At 40.8% G+C, this 18,381-nt stretch overlaps 1 protein-coding gene across 1 annotated transcript in view; it reads left to right on the top strand.

The window, feature by feature from the left end:
- LOC148761577 (uncharacterized) overlaps window positions 1-18,381 on the top strand; it is an 88,289-nt gene that overhangs the window by 52,274 nt on the left and 17,634 nt on the right. The window contains exon 2 of the mRNA XM_088808645.1: window positions 15,131-16,697. Coding sequence (XP_088664771.1) covers window positions 15,183-16,697 — 1,515 coding nt within the window. The 5' untranslated portion in view covers window positions 15,131-15,182. The remainder of the gene's footprint in view (window positions 1-15,130; window positions 16,698-18,381) is intronic.

Below are 18,381 nucleotides of genomic sequence, written 5' to 3'. Positions count from 1 at the left end.
ATCAAGTATAATGACAAGGAACAGGGGAAAATTGATTAATACAAAGGGGATACAGTCCTTTCTTAATGACTGTTTCGATAGATATTAACAGTAGTCTCAAAATTTTATCCCGAAATAGGCACATTTGTCAGCTCCCTTGTCTTTTGTATGAACATCTCGAATCATGATCTTCACCCTTTCTGTGTTAAGCTTTTGTAGTACTTGGACCTCTTTCGTGTCTAGACCGCATTTTCGGGTTTTCGCCCTAAACACATCTCCCAGATTCAAGCCGCCTTTTCAGGTTTTCAACTTGAAAATTTTCTTTTTCTTCTTTCTTCTTCTCTTTTTTTTTTTTTTTTTTATGCAAAATATTTCTTGACAGCATCGGCATTTACCGGGTTGGAAAACTCCCTTCCGTCCATCTCCGCCAAAATTAGTGCTCCTCCTGAAAAAGCTTTCTTCACCACAAATGGTCCTTCCCAATTCGGTGTCCATTTCCCGCGAAGATCATGCTGGTTCGGGAGAATTTTTTTTAATACTAATTCTCCTTCTCGGAACTGTCGAGAGTGTGCCTTCTTGTCATATGCCCTCATCATTCTCTTTTGATATAACTGCCCATGGCAAAGTGCTGTCAACCTTTTTTCTTCTATGAGATTCAATTGCTCATACCGAGCATTAATCCATTCGGCTTCTTCCAACTGTACTTCTTTAAGGACCCGAAGGGAAGGAATTTCCACTTCAATTGGCAAAACTGCTTCCATCCCATATACCAAAGAAAACGGTGTAGTTCCCGTAGAAGTTCGGACTGTTGTGCGATAAGCATGCAAAGCAAAAGGTAACTTCTCATGCCAATCTTTGTATATATCTGTCATCTTCTCAATTATCCTTTTGATGTTCTTGTTAGCTGCTTCCACTGCTCCATTCATCTTTGGGCGATAAGGTGTTGAATTGTGATGCTTGATCTTGAACTTGGCACAAACCTCTTTCATCATCGAACCATTGAGGTTACTAGCGTTATCCGTGATGATCCTTTCTGGGAGACCATAGCGGCATATTATTTCTTTTTGGACGAATTTACATACCACTTTCTGGGTCACATTGGCATAAGATGATGCTTCTACCCACTTAGTGAAGTAGTCAATTGCCACCAGAATAAATCGATGCCCATTCGATGCCTTCGGGGTTATCAACCCAATCACATCCATGCCCCACATTGAGAATGGCCATGGTGATGCCAATACATGCAGTGAATTAGCAGGGGTGTGGATTCTGTCCGCATATATCTGACACTTGTGACACTTTCGGGCGAAGTCTATACAATCCTTTTCCAACGTGAGCCAGTAATACCCTGCCCTCATGACCTGTCTCGCCAACTTATGTCCACTTGCATGTGCTCCACAAACTCCTTCGTGAACTTCTTCGACTATTCTCCGAGCTTCGGTTGAATCCACGCACCTCAAAAGCGTTTGATCCCTACTTCTTTTGTATAAGATGTTCCCATCCAAGAAGAAATTCATTGCCAACCTTCTAATGGTCTTCTTATCATTTTCTGAGCTTTGATCCGGGTACTGCTGAAATTTGAGATAATGCACAATATCGTGGTACCACGGTTTCCCGTCTATTTCTTCTTCTACACTAGAGCAGTGCGCGGGATACTCTCGAAGATTAATCATGATGGGTTGGATCTTGACATTGGTACCAACTTTGAACATTGCCGCCAGCGTGGCTAATGCATCGGCCATTTGGTTCTCCTCTCGGGGCAAATGATTGAAGCAAATTTCATCAAAATTTTCAATCAGCTTTGATACATACTTGTGATACCGAACTAACTTTGAGTCACGTGTCTCCCATTCTCCTCGCAATTGATAAATAACCAAAGCAGAGTCCCCATACACTTCCAAAATGTGAATTTTCCTCTCGATTGCTGCTTGAATGCCCATGACACAAGCTTCATATTCAGCTACATTATTGGTGCAATAGAAGTTGAGTTTAGCTATAACGGGATAATGATCTCCTTCTGGTGATACTAACACGACCCCTATGCCATGCCCCAAGGCATTCGAAGCTCCGTCGAAAAACATCTTCCAATTCTCTTTCTCTGATTCCTCCCCACTTGTTTGACATATTGACATCAAGTCCTCATCTGGAAACTCAAACTCCATTGGTTCATAATCCTCTTCCACCCTTTCTGCAAGAAAATCTGCGATTGCACTTCCTTTGATAGCTTTCTGGGACACATATACAATATCATATTCAGACAATAACACTTGCCATCTTGCTACTCTACCTGATAAGGAAGGTTTCTCGAAGATATATTTAATCGGGTCCAATTTTGCAATGAGCCAAGTGGTATGATATAGCATGTACTGCCTGAGTCGATGCGCCGTCCATGCTAAAGCACAACACATCTTTTCCAACGAGGAATACTTGGACTCATATTCAGTGAACTTCTTGCTCAAGTAGTAAACTGCCCTTTCTTTCTTACCAGTTTCATCATGTTGCCCTAACACACATCCCATGGATCCTTCATTTACCGTTAAGTATAAGAGGAGGGGTCTCCCGACCACAGGTGGTGCCAATACTGGCGGACTCAACAAATATTCTTTAACTTTGTTAAAAGCAACTTGGCACTCCTCATTCCACGCCCCCGGATTGTGTTTGCGAAGGAGTTTGAAGATCGGGTCACATTTGAGTGTGAGTTGTGATATGAACCGGGCTATATAATTTAATCTCCCCAAAAATCCTCTAACTTCTTTTTGCGTCTTGGGAGGGGGCAAATCACGGATTGCTTGAACCTTATCTGGGTCAACTTCTATTCCTCTTTCACTGACGATGAAACCCAGTAGCTTTCCTGAAGTGACTCCAAAAGTGCACTTTGTTGGATTTAATCTGAGCTGGAACTTCCGTAACCTCTTAAATAATCTTTCAAGATTAGTCGCATGGTCCTCTGTTTTGCGAGCTTTTACAATCATATCATCCACATACACCTCAACCTCTTTGTGCATCATATCATGGAAGAGAGTCACCATAGCTCGTTGATAAGTTGCCCCGGCATTCTTCAAACCAAATGGCATTACCTTATAACAAAAGATCCCCCACATAGTTATGAAGGTAGTTTTCTCTCTATCCTCTGGTGCCATCTTAATTTGGTTATACCCTGAAAAGCCATCCATAAAGGAAAACATGGAGTGGCGGGCAGTATTGTCAACAAGGGTGTCAATGTGGGGAAGAGGAAAATTATCTTTTGGGCTAGCTCTATTCAAGTCTCGATAATCCACACACATTCTCACCTTCCCGTCTTTCTTAGGAACTGGGACAATATTTGCAACCCATTCAGGGTACTTAGCTACTTCCAAGAATCCTGCATCGAACTGCTTTTTCACTTCTTCTTTAATTTTCAACAACATTTCAGGTTTCATTCTTCTCAACTTTTGCTTAATCGGTTTGCATTCAGGTTTCAAAGGCAGTTTATGGGCTACAATGTCTGTGTTGAGTCCTGGCATATCTTGATAAGACCATGCAAACACATCTACATATTCATGAAGTAGCTTTATTAGTTTTTCTTTTTCCATTGACACCAACGTCACACCAATTCTAACTTCTTTCTTATTTTCTTCATCTCCCAAATTAATTGTTTCAAGTATCTCTTGATGTGGGACAATTTGTCTCCCCTCCTGTTCTACTAGCCTTAACAAGTCCGGAGTTAAATCATAATCCCCCACGTTTTCTGTACTGTCAAGTTCACTGACACTTGTACCTTTTTCAAAATCAACTTCAAAACCACTGTCATTATCATCTTTGCATTCATTATTTGGAATCCTGGAAGGTAAAGGGAATTGAAATATGTAGAGCTATTGTATAGGTAAATAGTTAAAATAAAAGGATGAAATGACACTAATGGAAATGATTAATTATGAGAGGAGATATGAGAAATGCACTACGCATGTCAATTTATTAAAATGATAAATGATAAAAAGCCCGATACATAAAATTCCAATGCTTTTGGGCATAAGCATGGATGTTTAGCTTGCATTACTTTGAAATTGAATCACAAGTGACTGGTAAACTCATGGTGGTCCAGTTGCTCAGCTTTAGATTCGGTGGCCCAAGGTATGTAGTAGGAATCTCATCCGCATTTCTTGGCTGTTCTTCACCTTCCTCCGTTGCACATATTGACAAATCAGAAAAAGTCCCTCCTAGAGCTGTCACTGATTCTTGGTTCTTAACGGTGAGTGATTCAGGAAAGATGCAACCTCCAGATCGGAATGTCTTGTAAAGATGAGGATATGTCATTCCTCGGATTTCCAACTCATGCCCCTTAAAGCGAGCCAACCTTTCTTTTCTTCTTTCGGCCATCATTTCTTCTCTTTCCTTCTTAGTTGGCTTGTACCCCAGGCCAAACCTTTCTTCATTTTTGGTAGTGCGTATGGGACTTCTAATACCTTGCAGTTCTTTTCCCAATCCTGCCCCTGCTCGGTATCCTTTTCCTAATATCTGACTGACAACCATCTTGGTGGTTTTGGAAAGCCTCGGAATAGGCGGTGTGGTTCCTTCTCCCACATACGTGGTGTTAACGAACTCGAAGGATCGAAAGGAACATTCAGGCACTTCTTCCGCCGCTTCCACGTAAGGCGTATCTGCTGGCTTGCTTATGAGTAAGTCCTCTTCCCCGTTAACACAGACAATCTTCCCTTCCACTATGAACTTGACCTTCTGATGAAGAGATGAAGGTATGGCCCCAGCCATGTGTATCCAAGGTCTTCCCAACAAATAATTGTATGAAGGAGCAATATCCATAACCTGAAATTCAATGGTAAAGGTACATGGGCCAATTTCTACTGGTATCTCAATGTCCCCTACTACTTCTCTCCTTGTTCCATCGAAAGCTCTTACGATCATCTGACTCTTTCGCATGTAGGACATGTTGATGGGTAAACGGGCCAAGGTCCTCATGGGCATCACATTTAAGGACGATCCGTTGTCAAGCAGTACCTTTGCGACGGTACAACCTTTACACTTGGTAGTGATGTGCAAGGCTTTGTAATTTCCTCTTCCTCCAGAAGGGATTTCTTCATCGCTAAAGGATATTATGTTACCCACCGAAATGTTCCCAACAATGTAGTCCAAATTTTCAACTGAGATATCATGATCCACATATGCTTGGTTCAGAATCTTCATCAGAGAGTTCCTATGTGGTTCTGAGCTGAGGAGCAAAGATAGTAGTGAAATACGAGCGGGCATCCGGTTCAATTGCTCAACTACATTGTACTCACTATGTTTGGTGAACTTGAGGAATTCGGCAGCTTCTTTTTCTGTCACCGATCTTTTTGAGCCATCTGTCGATTCCGGAGGTTGTACCTTTTCTTCTCTAGGACTTTGCTCTTTTTCCTCTCCCTTCTCATCCTTGATATTCTCGAATGCTTCCGGTGAATAGCAGCGTCCGCTGCGGGTAATCCCTCCAACACCAGTTATATTGGCAGCATCATCTTGAGGTTCAGCTATCCATTTCTTCGCTTCCGAAACTTGTACATTGCAGTTGTAGTTCCATGGGACAGCTTTGTTGTCTTTGTAGGGGAAGGGTTTAGGGACTTCGATGACCATCTTGGCATGGTTTTTGTCCTCCACAAGCTCTCCTTTTGGTTCGTAGAAAATGGTCAAAGGTTTTATCTTCATTGGGTGAGTAGACTCCTTGGATATCATGTTTACTGCTGACTCTGAAGCTTCCGTATAGAACTCGATCTTTGATTCGTCCATCATTCTTTGCACTTCCTTCCGGAACGAACTACAACCCTAGATTGAATGTCCCACACATCCTTTGTGGTACAAGCAACATAGTCTTTGGATATCTCGTGAGTCATTCACATTAGGACATTCAGGCCACACCTCGAGCATATCGGCTTTTACCAAGGCTTCAAATACTTTCTCCATGGAGGTTTCCACTTCCCGAATGTTCCTTTTAACATATACCTCCCTTTCGATTGCATTTACCCCTGCCCCAGCATGATTTGGCAGTGGGTTGTTGTTAACATTCTGTTCTGGCTTTTTTTCAAAGTTCAGGATTCCTGCCTTGATCAACCCTTGCACCTTATGCTTAAATGCCGTGCAATTCTCAATCGAGTGACCTTCGATTCCGTAATGATAATCACAATGGGCGGACGTGTCATACCATCTTGGGAACGGAGGTTTTAATGGCTCTATGTATAAGGGAGCTACTAGATGGTTTGCAACCAACTGAGTGAAGAGTTCAGCATAAGGGATTGGGATAGGGTCAAACTGCACTTTCTCTTGCTTGTTTCGCCATCCTCTTGATTCACCGGTAGTATGGTTGTTTGAAGGTGTTATTTGTTGTGTGGTTGAAGCTGTAACAGGTGTGGAAGCAGGCGGGTAAGGTGTCCGTTGGATGGGATTATATGGGTACGGGTTAGGGAAGGCATTTGGCATAGGCGGGTATGGGTATGGGCTTTGTGAAGTGTTGTGCACAGCTGGGTAATAGGGGTATGGTAGGTATGGCTGGTAAGGGTTGTATGTTCCTCCTTGGTGTTGTCCTGAAGTAACGGCTTGGGCTTCTCCTTCTTTCCTTTTGAAAGTTCCCCCTTTCCTTGTGTTTGCCATATCACCTCCTTCTATCTTCCCTTGCTTAATGGCAGTTTCTATCATTTCTCCCGAAATCACCATATCAGCAAAGTTCTTTGTGGCACTACCAACCAATCGTTCATAGTAAGGGGCTCGCAAGGTGTTAACAAACATTACAGTGGTTTCTTTCTCAGTCAATGGTGGCTGAACTTGAGAGGCCACATTCCTCCATCTTTGCGCGTATTCTTTGAAGCTTTCAGTGGTTTTCTTCTCCATGTTTTGTAAAGAAAGGCGATCCGGAGCCATATCTGTAACGTGCTTATACTGAGCTACAAACGCCCGAGCAAGGTCTTTCCACGTGTGGATTCGATTGCGGTCCAGTTGGACGTACCATTTTGCTGCAGCACCAGTAAGGCTATCTTGGAAGCAATGTATCAAGAGTTTGTCATCATGAGCATATGCGGCCATCCTTCTACAATACATGGTGATATGTGTGACCGGGCACTTGGTTCCATCATACTTCTCAAAGTCTGGAACTTTGAACTTTGGGGGTATAACCACATCTGGAACCAGACAAAGCTCAATTGCATCCATAGAACAATACATTCACATTCCTTCTACCATGCGCAGTCTTTCCTCAAAAAGGTCAAATTTTTTATGAGTATCGGGATTATCTTTCGATTCAACGGATCCACATTTGAGCTTCTCTTGTTCCTTTGGATCATCCAAATCAGGCACAGAGATGGGATCTGAAGGACTTGCCCCTCCAATTGGCCTTTGTTGAGCATAAGTCGGTGGTGGTCCTATTGGCATCCCAAAAAATGGATATTGACCCATGGATGGCATGGGAATAGAAGCATTCCTTGCAGGTGGAGGTGTAAATCCTGGTGGATACACGGGGTCTGTATTGGTTTCTGTCTGTTGAACGGCTTCTGGTGTACCAGAACTCCCCGCCATTTTCTTTCCTTTATCTGTAGATATTAACTCCAAAATTTTTGATAACTGACCCATGATTTCTTCTTGCTTCTTCTCAATCTTATCCATCCTCTCTGAATGCTCGTCCCCCATGATCTTAGAACGGGCTCTTGTATTGTATCTGTGGAGAATTTGTTTTTCTGGAATTTTGTTCTATTAGTTCAAGGAATAAGTTAGAATTTTATATTGAGTGCATTATTATTTATTATTTTTATCTGAATCATGCATTATGATGCAAATGAAATGTATTTGAATAGGAAGAATATTGGCCATCCAACATTTACCATAAGAAAATCCGCATCCATAAAACTTAAATATCCGATTACATCATTGTCTAAAACCATACATAACTATCAAAAAGAAAAACCGACTTTGTCATATTGGTCCCTAACCATCTTGAGGTGACTGATCAACCGCTCACTCAATTCATCCTTGGGAAGGATCTCCCGCCTGAGTTCTTCAGTCTTGTCTGCCATTACTCGAGCTCTAAATGCCACTTCTCTCATCTGCCTCAGTATCCATTGCATTTCGGCTTCTTTCCTTTGAAGGCTTTGTGCGCATGAATTGTTTCTTTCCCTCATTTGGAAATATTCTTGCCTTACTGCTTCATACTGTGCCTTATAGCCCTCCATGGCAGTTTCCAACATGTCGCAGTCATTTTTCAACTCTTGGATGGTTTGTTCTTTCCTTTGTACCTCGTGCTGCAAAGCGTTGTTGGCACTTTGGAGTTCTTGTATTCGGGCTAACAGAGAAGAATTTGCCACGCTCACTTCCTCAAACTTGCTTTGCCACTCATCCCGCTCTTTCAAAGCCACCCGTACCTTTCTTGCAGTTTCTTTCTTCACTTCTTCTAGCTCATCCTCATGCCTACGCTTCATATTCATCATCTCCTTTTCAAGTCTTTTCCTCGTTAACTCACTCTCCAACAGGACGTCTTGAGGTTCTGGGTTTACGAGATGTTTGGATGGGTTCTTCGGGGGATGTATGACATTTTTCACCCTTTGGTCATGCCAAGTATGATATCCTGTGGTGACTTCATCAGTAACCCTTCCCTGATCTACTCGGCAAGTTTTTTTCCAGTCTTGAGCAATTTCCTCAATTCTCTTTAGCGTTTCTAGCTCTCCATATGTAAACTCTAACTGGTCGAGCTGGTGAGTCATGGGTACGAATTGCTCAGATCCGAACTGTCTCCGCACCATTATTGGGGCATAGCTGATGGCTCCCCAAGGTCCCATCAGTGGTACCCACGGCTTATCCCCACATTTATACATTACTTGCATTCGTGGCATCCATGGAGCTCTCCAAGTCACTTCAATGCTCATTAACCTCCGAAGCCTTGTGACCCACTCTTCTTTCCTTTTGTAGTCGGGCCATTCACTTTCGCAGAACTCAAGGATAGGACAACTCGCAGACAGATAAAGCTTTCGAAATTTGCTCTCTTTGCATTCGAAATGGCTTTTGATCCATATGGTTAGGAGTTGAGCACATCCGATGAATCGTCCCTCACTTTTGCGTCGACAGAAATTCAAGGATCTGAAGGTTTCAGCTAAGATGGACGGGGCCGGGTTGATGCTCCTTGTCACCTGATCAAAGAAGTCTATGACTGACACCTCCACATGACCTAGAACCTTCGGGAAGACCACTAAGCCGTAAATCGCCATCGCAAAAGCCAAGAGACCTTGTTCATCCTCCATGTGTTTTTTAATATATCCGTTCAAGAAACTCCACGGAAGGCATTCTGTGTCTCCTTTCTTCTTCAAATGCTGATCCACTTCCACCGTAGTCATTCCTAATAACTTGGCCAACTTTCGTCGGTGTCCCGTCTTCTGGGCCCTCCAATAGATCTTGTCAGGCTGCATATGGTCTATCCGGAGCAGAGAGGAGTATTCTTCTATGGTAGGGGTCATGTCCACCTTGTTAAAGACAAAGCAACGATATGAGGGATCCCAAAACTGGATAATGGCTCGGAGCATCTGGTCATCGACTGGTACATATAGGAGCCATGCAATGTGTCCATACTTGTTCTGAAAATTGTCTCGGTGAGCACGTCTCCATTGTTCCCAAATTCCTACCATCTCTGTAAAGTCATTCTGCTGAAGATCCAAGTGAACTCTCTCGGGTAAAATTGAGATATGTCCTTGGGTCAAACAGTCTCCTTTTTCCTGTTGAATCTGCCTCATCTGTAACTCTATCTCATAGTCATTTCTGTATATGTTGAGCGGGCCTGCTGATGACGATGCCATGGATATAACTGGGATCTCTTAGGTTGAATGTTGTGTAGCCAATATTTCTCCTATATGCAATTACGATGTATGCGAATGAACATGTAACATGCGCATGACAAGCAAAATAAACTTAAGTTAGTATGGTAAAAAGAAATAATGGAATGTTAAAAATAATGAGAGAATACCAAGCAATATCATGGGTTTTATTGTCTACTCCACGATACTTTATTATCTCGGGGCATAATTTAAAATAGAGGGAGTAGAAGAAATTCCTTCATGTGTACCTATTTATAAGGTATATTCTCACGGGTATGGCTCTTTCTAAGGTTAAGCTGCTCTCGGTACTCTATATGCTGAGCGGGGTTTATAAACAGAGCTAAGGTTCCCAAATCGTTCCTCACTGTCGTCCACACGGACTAGTAAGGCACCCCGGTCCTCACCCATTACAGGCTTCAAACGGACTAGGTTCGATTTGAGTGGGAGTCTTCACTAGCCCGTGCGGAGGTTATCACCTCACGAGAGCGTAGCTACTAAACTCCCTCCTAAAAAGGACATAACCCGGGTGGAGGGTTTATGCATGAATGTAAAATGTGCTGTGTGTGTGAAGGAAACCATGAGTTCAAAGTAACAATCTCACATCCCTCTACCATAAATCCCCACAAGTATTAGAAGCAATAAAGTAATAAATGCGAAATAAACTAATGTACCAAACAAAGTATGCAGTACAAATCATTAATGTTAAGAAAACAGTGAATTATTTAAAGCCTTGGATAACCTATTATTATTATTTTTTATGGCTCGACTCTCTAGTCCCCAGCGGAGTCGCCAGCTGTCGTAACGTGCGGGTCCGGGAACCCGACCGCTATACGATGAACTGTGAAAACTCACTAAAAAATTAAACTAGGAGTCGCCACCAATCTTTTTTTTTACTAGGTGCGATTGGCCACCTATTGACTCGATTCTAATCGATGAAAACTTAAATTAATTTTAAGCCCACCGAAAAGAACTTTAAACCGGTCTACAATTTTCTGGATCTAGGTTCGGGAGTACGGTTACGCCCGGGGAAGGATTAACACCCCTCGGACGCCCGTTCCATGAACGGTACCATTTTTAGATTATCCTATTGGGCTTTAATTTTAATTTCACTAGATTTCCTTAATTATTATTTTTTACTTTATCTCCTATTTAACCTAAAATGGAATGCAAATGGGTGGCGAGATGAAATGCATGGTGTGAGATAAAAATGCCGGACAAATAACCTTTTATCGAGGATATTTTCCGAATCCGCCCATCATACTGGTGGGACTTGGGATATTCTCTCACCTAGAGAATTATCCGAGAAACTTGCCTTCGCAAATTCGACGAATAATTCCCATCCTCGGGGTCATCGTACATTTTCTTTTTAAAATAATATTTTGTGCATAATGAACCTAATCCGGGCAAAAGCCTTTTATTAAAGATGGTTCTCGAGCCCTCCCATCATACTGGTGGGACCCAAGAACATCTATTCACCTAAGGAACTTTTCGAGAAATACCCGCCTTCGCAGGATCCCCGAAAGATCCCATCATCGGGGCTTAAACTCGAAAACAGAAATATTTATATGCAATGATATGTATGATGCAATACATATATGCTATGCTAATGCAATTATCTATACTTTTTGTTATTATTAATTATTTTTTATTTTATTATATATTTTATTATCATATTTCCTATTCTTATTTCTTATTATTACTATTTTTTTATCTTTATTTTTACATTTTTTGTTCTAAGTTCTTATGTTTTTCATTTATACTTAGACAAATTGCTTATAATTCTATATTATTTTAGTAAGCAAAAATTATATATTTTTATTATACTATTTTTTATTTTTATATATATTTTTTTATATTTTTATTATTTACATATTTTCATAAGCAATCTTTTATTCAAACCTAATGCCTAAGATCTTACTTCATATGTATACTATTATTATTTTATTTTTTTTATCTTTATCTTCACATTTTTTATAGTTTATGCCACTTAATACTCAATACTTAATTTTAGATTAGTTATTTTTATTATTTATTTATTTATTTATTTATTTAATGTCATGTATACTATATTTTCGTAAATTAATTATTTATCATATTTGAATTGTTATTACTTTATTATTATTTATTACTTATTATTTATTTTTATCAAGTAATTTTATCAAGTAATTTTTTTTGTATAATCAAACTCTTTATTTACTAAGGATTTCGGAATCTTGAAATCGAGGTCCTCCCATCATACTGGTGGAGCCTTGATTCGGATCCCGAGCCTAGGGAACATAAACTCGGGATTGCGACTTCTCGCATCTCGATCGATTATCCCATCATCGGCCAATTGTTTTTATTAATTATATATATGTATATATTTTTTAAAAGGGTTAACTTTCTAATATTGATTCTCATACCTATTTTATTATTTTAATGCTTAATCTAATAATTTTTAATTTCTTAATTTAATCTTTTAGCCTACCATTCGTTTCATTCGTTTATATTTATATTTCATTATTGTTGTTTTGTTATTTACCTATTTTTTTATACATATTTTTTTTATTTTAATGATTCTAATTTTTTTTTGTAGACACATAAATAAAAAAAAATATAATAAAAATAATAATAAATAAAATAAATAAAATAAATAAAAAAAAAAAAAAAAAAAAATTGGGATGGCTGGGCGTACGCCCAGCCATCCCGTCGCCTTCCCATCCCCCACCCACTACGCGTGAAGTGGGGGGCTCTGACCACCAACTCCAGGGGGTGGCAGAACCCCCCTCGCCGGGTTGTCCAAAAAATTGGACAACCCGGCTCTTTAAAAACCCTGCAAAAGAGAGAGAAACAACGGTTAGCCACAAGGAGAAAAAGAAAAGAAAACAACAACAAAAAAGAAAGAGGGGTGAGATCTGAGAAGAGAAAGCGAGAGAGAGAAAAAGAAGGAACCGCCGGCAGAGAGAAGAGCGTGACGCCGGCAACGGAAGGCGAAGTGATTCGCCGGCTAGGAGAGAGAAATCCGAGAGGAGAGGGGAGGACGCCGGCGCCGGAAGAGAGAAGAAAAATTTTTAGAGAGAGAAGGGAGGGTGCCGCCGCTAGAGAGAGAAAGTGAGGGTTGAAAGTGAGGAGAGAAAGAGAGAAAAGGGGGTTAAATACCTAGGTTTAGGGGGGCAAAACGGCGTCGTTTCGGAGAGCAAGCAGAAGCTGGAAGGACCAGGCGAAACGGCGTCGTTTTGAGCGGCTTCGCAGGCATCAAAACGGTGCGTTTTGGACTTCTCCTTGCGGGCTTCCAGAAACAGGCCGGGTGCTGGATTTGGGCTCCCACGGGCCGTCGGGTCGGGCCGATTGCAGCCCAACAAGGTATAACTTCTTTTTTTACTTGGGTCTAGCCCATTTTAATTTAAATGCATTTATCATTTTTAGGAACAAATATTTATATTTAATATTAAAAAATAAAAATAAAATAAAATAAATAATAATAATAATAATTCAATATACATATATATATTATATTATATTTTAGATAAAAAAATGGAAAAATAAAAAAATAAAAATATATAAAATAAAATAAAAAATAATGATGATAATAAAATGAAAAATAAATAAATAAATGTAATAAATAATATAATAAATATTTGAGTATTACCACCAAAAAGGGGCAAAGAGTTGCCTCTTTCGGGCGGATGTTTTTCGGGTACGAAATTCGAGACGGATTTTCACCGAAGCGTCGGGATAAATCTGAACTCTAAATTTCAAAACCCATTAAGTCAAATAGTCATTATTAGAAAATAATATATGTAGAAAGATTTTGTTAATTCAAATAAATATTACTAAACAAAGTTAAATTAATCATTTAAAAATTAATTAATTAATTATTTAGATAAGCTTTGTAAACAAGTAAAAATTGACCAACAACAAACATGGATTTAAATAACCAAAAAAGTATATACAAAAATAATAAATAAATAATAATAAATAAAAAATAATAAATAAATAACCAAAATTTTTAAACAATCAATAAACGCGTGCATATAGATACCATCATTTTATACTGTCATTGCATGCCATTCATATTTTGCAAATGGCGTGGGAATCCCGATGATGGGATTTCCCCGAGGAGCTCGTAGAGACGAGTTCTTCCGGGGATATCTCTAGGTGAGGAGAATTTCGAGACTTCACCAAAGCGTTGGGATAGTCTTCGAATAATTTTCCAATAAAAGATTACCGACTCCATCATTTAAAATAAACAAGTCACGACATCATTATACGCTTGCATCATATGCATACGTAAGACCAAGTGAAAAACTCAGTCTGACAATTCAATAAAAATTTAATTAATAAAAGAGGGATTAAACTAAGAAAAGGCAATATTAAGATAACTTAAGATTAAATGGTACCGTTCGTAGAACGGGCGTCACGGAGGTGCTAACCCTTCTCCGTGCGTAACCGCACTCCCGAACCCATCTTTAAAAAACGTGGACCAGTTCTCGTTCTTTCGACGGACCTAAAATTAATTTAGGACTTCGTCGATTAAGAACCGGGTTAATAGGTGACCAATCACACCTAGATAAAAAAGATTGGTGGCGACTCCCACACCTTGCGATTTTAATTTTCGCCCCGCGTCTGACGGACGGGTTCCCGGACCCGCACGTCATTACAGATGGCGACTCCACTGGGGAACTCGAGAGTCAAGCCATTAATTAATCATAAGTTATCTTAAGCCTTAAATAATTTGTTGTTTTTCCTAGCATTAATTTTGCATATTTTTGTCTAGTGCATTTATTTATTTGTTTGTTATTATTACTTCACTATTTTAATAATTGCGGGAAATTTAGGATAAGGGGAATGTGAAATTATTGGTCCAAGGTCGGTATATTCCTTCTCACACACTACACATCTTGCATTCATACATAAGCCTTCCACCCGGGCTTTATCCTTAATTAGGAGGGAGTTAAGTAGCTACGCTCTCGTGAGGTGATAACCTCCGCATGGGCTAGTGAAGACTCCCACTCAAATCGAACCTAGTCCGTTTGAAGCCTGTAATGGGTGAGGACCGGGGTGCCTTACTAGTCCGTGTGGACGACAGTGAAGAGCGATTTGAGAACCTTTAGCTCCATTTTTAACCCAAACTCAGCATATAGAATACCGAGAGTCGCCTTTGCTTGGGTAGAGCTTCACCCGTGAGAATATACCTTTTGACTAGGTACACATGAAGGAATTTTCATAATCCCCTTGTTCTAAATTCTTCTCCGCGAATAATAAAGGTATCAGGTTACTAATTACTTTCATTCATCTTTTGGAATTTTTGTTTGTAGTGCTAACTTGAATTTTTTGTCATATGCATATTTGCATCATAATAGGAAAAGTATTTGTCACCTGACAACCATTAACAGAGTAGATCCAATTGCATACATGGAGTCGTCATGGCCATCCTCCAGTTACGATGGAATTTATCAAGTGACTCAGCATATGGCGAGTACCCAACAAAGTGAAGGAGATTGCTTGTCAAAGGATCACTTCTCATCACTACCTGATAGGGTCCACCTTGATCTCAAACAGAACGACTTCACCGATTTGCTCAACATATGGGATAAGTGGGGGGCTACCACTCGAGCAAATTTCGATAGGAAATATGGTCACATCGCTCGACTCCTTAAGGTCCAGGTAGATGAACAGTTGTTGAAGGCCATTGTGCAATTTTGGGATCCGTCGTATAGATGCTTCGTGTTCAATAAGGTGGATATGGTCCCCACGATCGAAGAATACTCGGCTCTCCTGCAAATCGATCTCGATAATCCGGACAAGATATATTGGAGAGGGCAGAAGACCGGACACAGGCGAAAGTTAGCCAAGATGATGGGTATTACTTCGGCGGAAGTTGATCAGAACCTAAGGAAAAAAGGGGACAATGAATGTATCCCGTGGAGTTTTCTACGTAGTTATATCATGAAGCAACGGGACACCGAGCAAGGACAGCTTGTGATGGCCTTGGCAATTTATGGGCTAGTGATCTTCCCCAAAGTTTTGGGACATATAGAAGTCGGAATTATAGACTTCTTCGAGCAAGTCGTCAACAAGGCCAATCCTTCGCCTTCTATTCTAGCGGAAACTCTCAGATCACTGAATTACTGTCGAAGAAAAGGTGAGGGACGATTTGTGGGATGCGCACAGCTTCTTTCCATCTGGATAGTGAGTCACTTTGAATGCAAGGTCGATAAGTTCAGAAAGCCATTTCATCCGCAAACCGCCCCTATCAGAGAATTTTGTGAGAGTGAATGGCCAGAAAACAGGACTAAGGAGCAATGGATCTCTAGATTTCGGGAACTCATGAGTGTGGAAGTGACATGGAGAGCTCCGTGGATGCCGCATCACCCAGTCTTGTACAAATGTGGAAACGAACCTTGGGTATCGTTAATGGGGCCATGGGGAGCCATCAGTTACGCCCCAATTATGGTGAGAAGACAATTTGGGTCAGAACAGTTTGTACCGATGACACACCGACTTAATACTTTAGAGTTTGCTTATGGAGAGCCGGGTTTTCTGAAAAGGATCGAGGAAATTGCGCAAGCTTGGAAGAAAACTAGCCGAGTTGATCAAGGGAGGTACACCGATGAAGTGACTACCGGATATCAGATATGGCATGACCAACGAGTTAAGGATGTGGTATATCCGAAAGAAGATGCACTACGTGGCCCAGTTGATCCGGAACCACGAGACGCTTTGCTCGAAAGTGAGTTGGCTCGAAAGAAGTCCGAAGCTGAAAATGCCAGTTGGAAGCAACGGTATGAAGACCTCCAAAAAGAGTGTGAGAAAATGAAAAGAGAAGTAAGTGAGCAAAGAAAGAAAGTCCGAAAAATGGAAGGGAAGTATGAGAGCCTGAATGATAAGTTTTCTGCCACAACTAGTGAACTTCAAAGGGAAATACAGGTAAGAGAAAATCGAGACAATGAACTTCAAACGCACAATGATGGGTTAAGAAGACAAGTGCGATTCCAACAAGAGTCAATCCAATTACTAAGACAGGAGTATGAAGAGCTCGAAGGGGTCATGACGACTTACCAACAGGAATATGAGCGCCTCAAGCAACAGAGCACCAGAATCCAAGAATGGGGTGAATCTTACAGACAAGCTTATACAGAGAAGTACAACCAGATGGATTACTTGGTTTGGCAAATGAGGGAGGTGGCTTACAAGGCGAGAAGCATGGCTTGGAAGACGGACATATTAAGAAGCCAGATCTTTCCAGTTGGAAAACATGAGCAACAGTTGATCAAGTATTTAGATGAGGTGTATAGCCATTATAATAAGATTGGCGAATATTTCTAGATGGCCTTTGAGTTGTAATCTAAGACAAATATCTTATGCAATGGATGACTTTTGTTGTTGGGTGTCATGTGATGAATACTTTTAGTACATAATCATTCATACATGCATAAATCATCATTTCATGGCAATAAGTATTTTCATTTAAAAATAAAGATAATGGGTTCACTCATGCATCAAATACGCATCTAATTCATGTTTATGATCAATAATAAGGTTCCAAAATAGCTCGACCACCTAAGCCAAGTGATCAACGTGTTCACAATACGCGTCAACGAGCAAGGATCATGGAAGAAGAACAAAGAGAGCGAATGGACAGAATGGAAAGAGCTCAGGAAGAAATGAGAGAACAGTTAGCAAAGATGATGGAATTGATGATGAGTCTCAGTAAAGGAAAAAGAGCGATCGAAGAGCCAGCTCCGTCAGAAAACCCACCAGCACAAGACAGTGGAAACCAAAGGGAAGATCCACCCTATCCCCCAGGGTTCACTCCACCACATGCCCAAACCTCTCAAAGGGTCCACCCTCAAGTGATCCCACCCGTCTATTACAATGCACCACCCCCGCTAGGCCATCAACTGATTCATGGGCAATTTGGGCCATATTCTAGGATAAATCCTGCTGAACCAATAAATGTCCCAGATTTAGACGATTCAAAAGAGCAAGAAAAACTAAGAAAGGACTCGTCACAAACAGGGAAAAATGAAAAAGACCAGAAAAAGTATGATCTGCTGGAAGAACGTCTTCGTGCTATTGAGGGAGTTGATAGGTTTGGTACCATGGACGCAACCGAGCTATGCTTAGTGCCGGATGTATTGATCCCTGCCAAGTTCAAGGTTCCGGAATTTGAGAAATACGACGGAACAAAATGTCCCATGGCACATATTACTATGTATTGTCGGAAGATGGCGGCACAGTCTCACGATGATAAGTTACTGATCCATTTTTTCCAAGACAGCTTGACTGGGTCAGCTGCTCGGTGGTACGTACAGCTAGATCGAAACCGTATTAAGACTTGGAAAGACTTAGCAAGAGCCTTCATAGCCCAATACAAGCATGTGGCTGAATTAGCCCCTGATCGTTTGTCATTACAAACTATGGAGAAAAAGCAAAGCGAGAGCTTCAAGGAATATGCCCAAAGGTGGAGAGATACAGCAGCGCAAGTTCAGCCACCTCTCACTGATAAGGAGATGACTGTTTTGTTCATAAATACCCTCCGAGCTCCGTTCTATGAGCGCTTGATCGGTAATGCCACGAAAAACTTTGCAGATCTGGTCTTATCGGGAGA

The sequence above is a fragment of the Theobroma cacao genome, chromosome 7 (assembly GCF_053813885.1).
Source record: "Theobroma cacao isolate CCN51 chromosome 7, ASM5381388v1, whole genome shotgun sequence".
Classification (NCBI taxonomy): Eukaryota; Viridiplantae; Streptophyta; class Magnoliopsida; order Malvales; family Malvaceae; genus Theobroma; species Theobroma cacao.
This window is presented reverse-complemented; position numbering and strand designations above follow the sequence as displayed.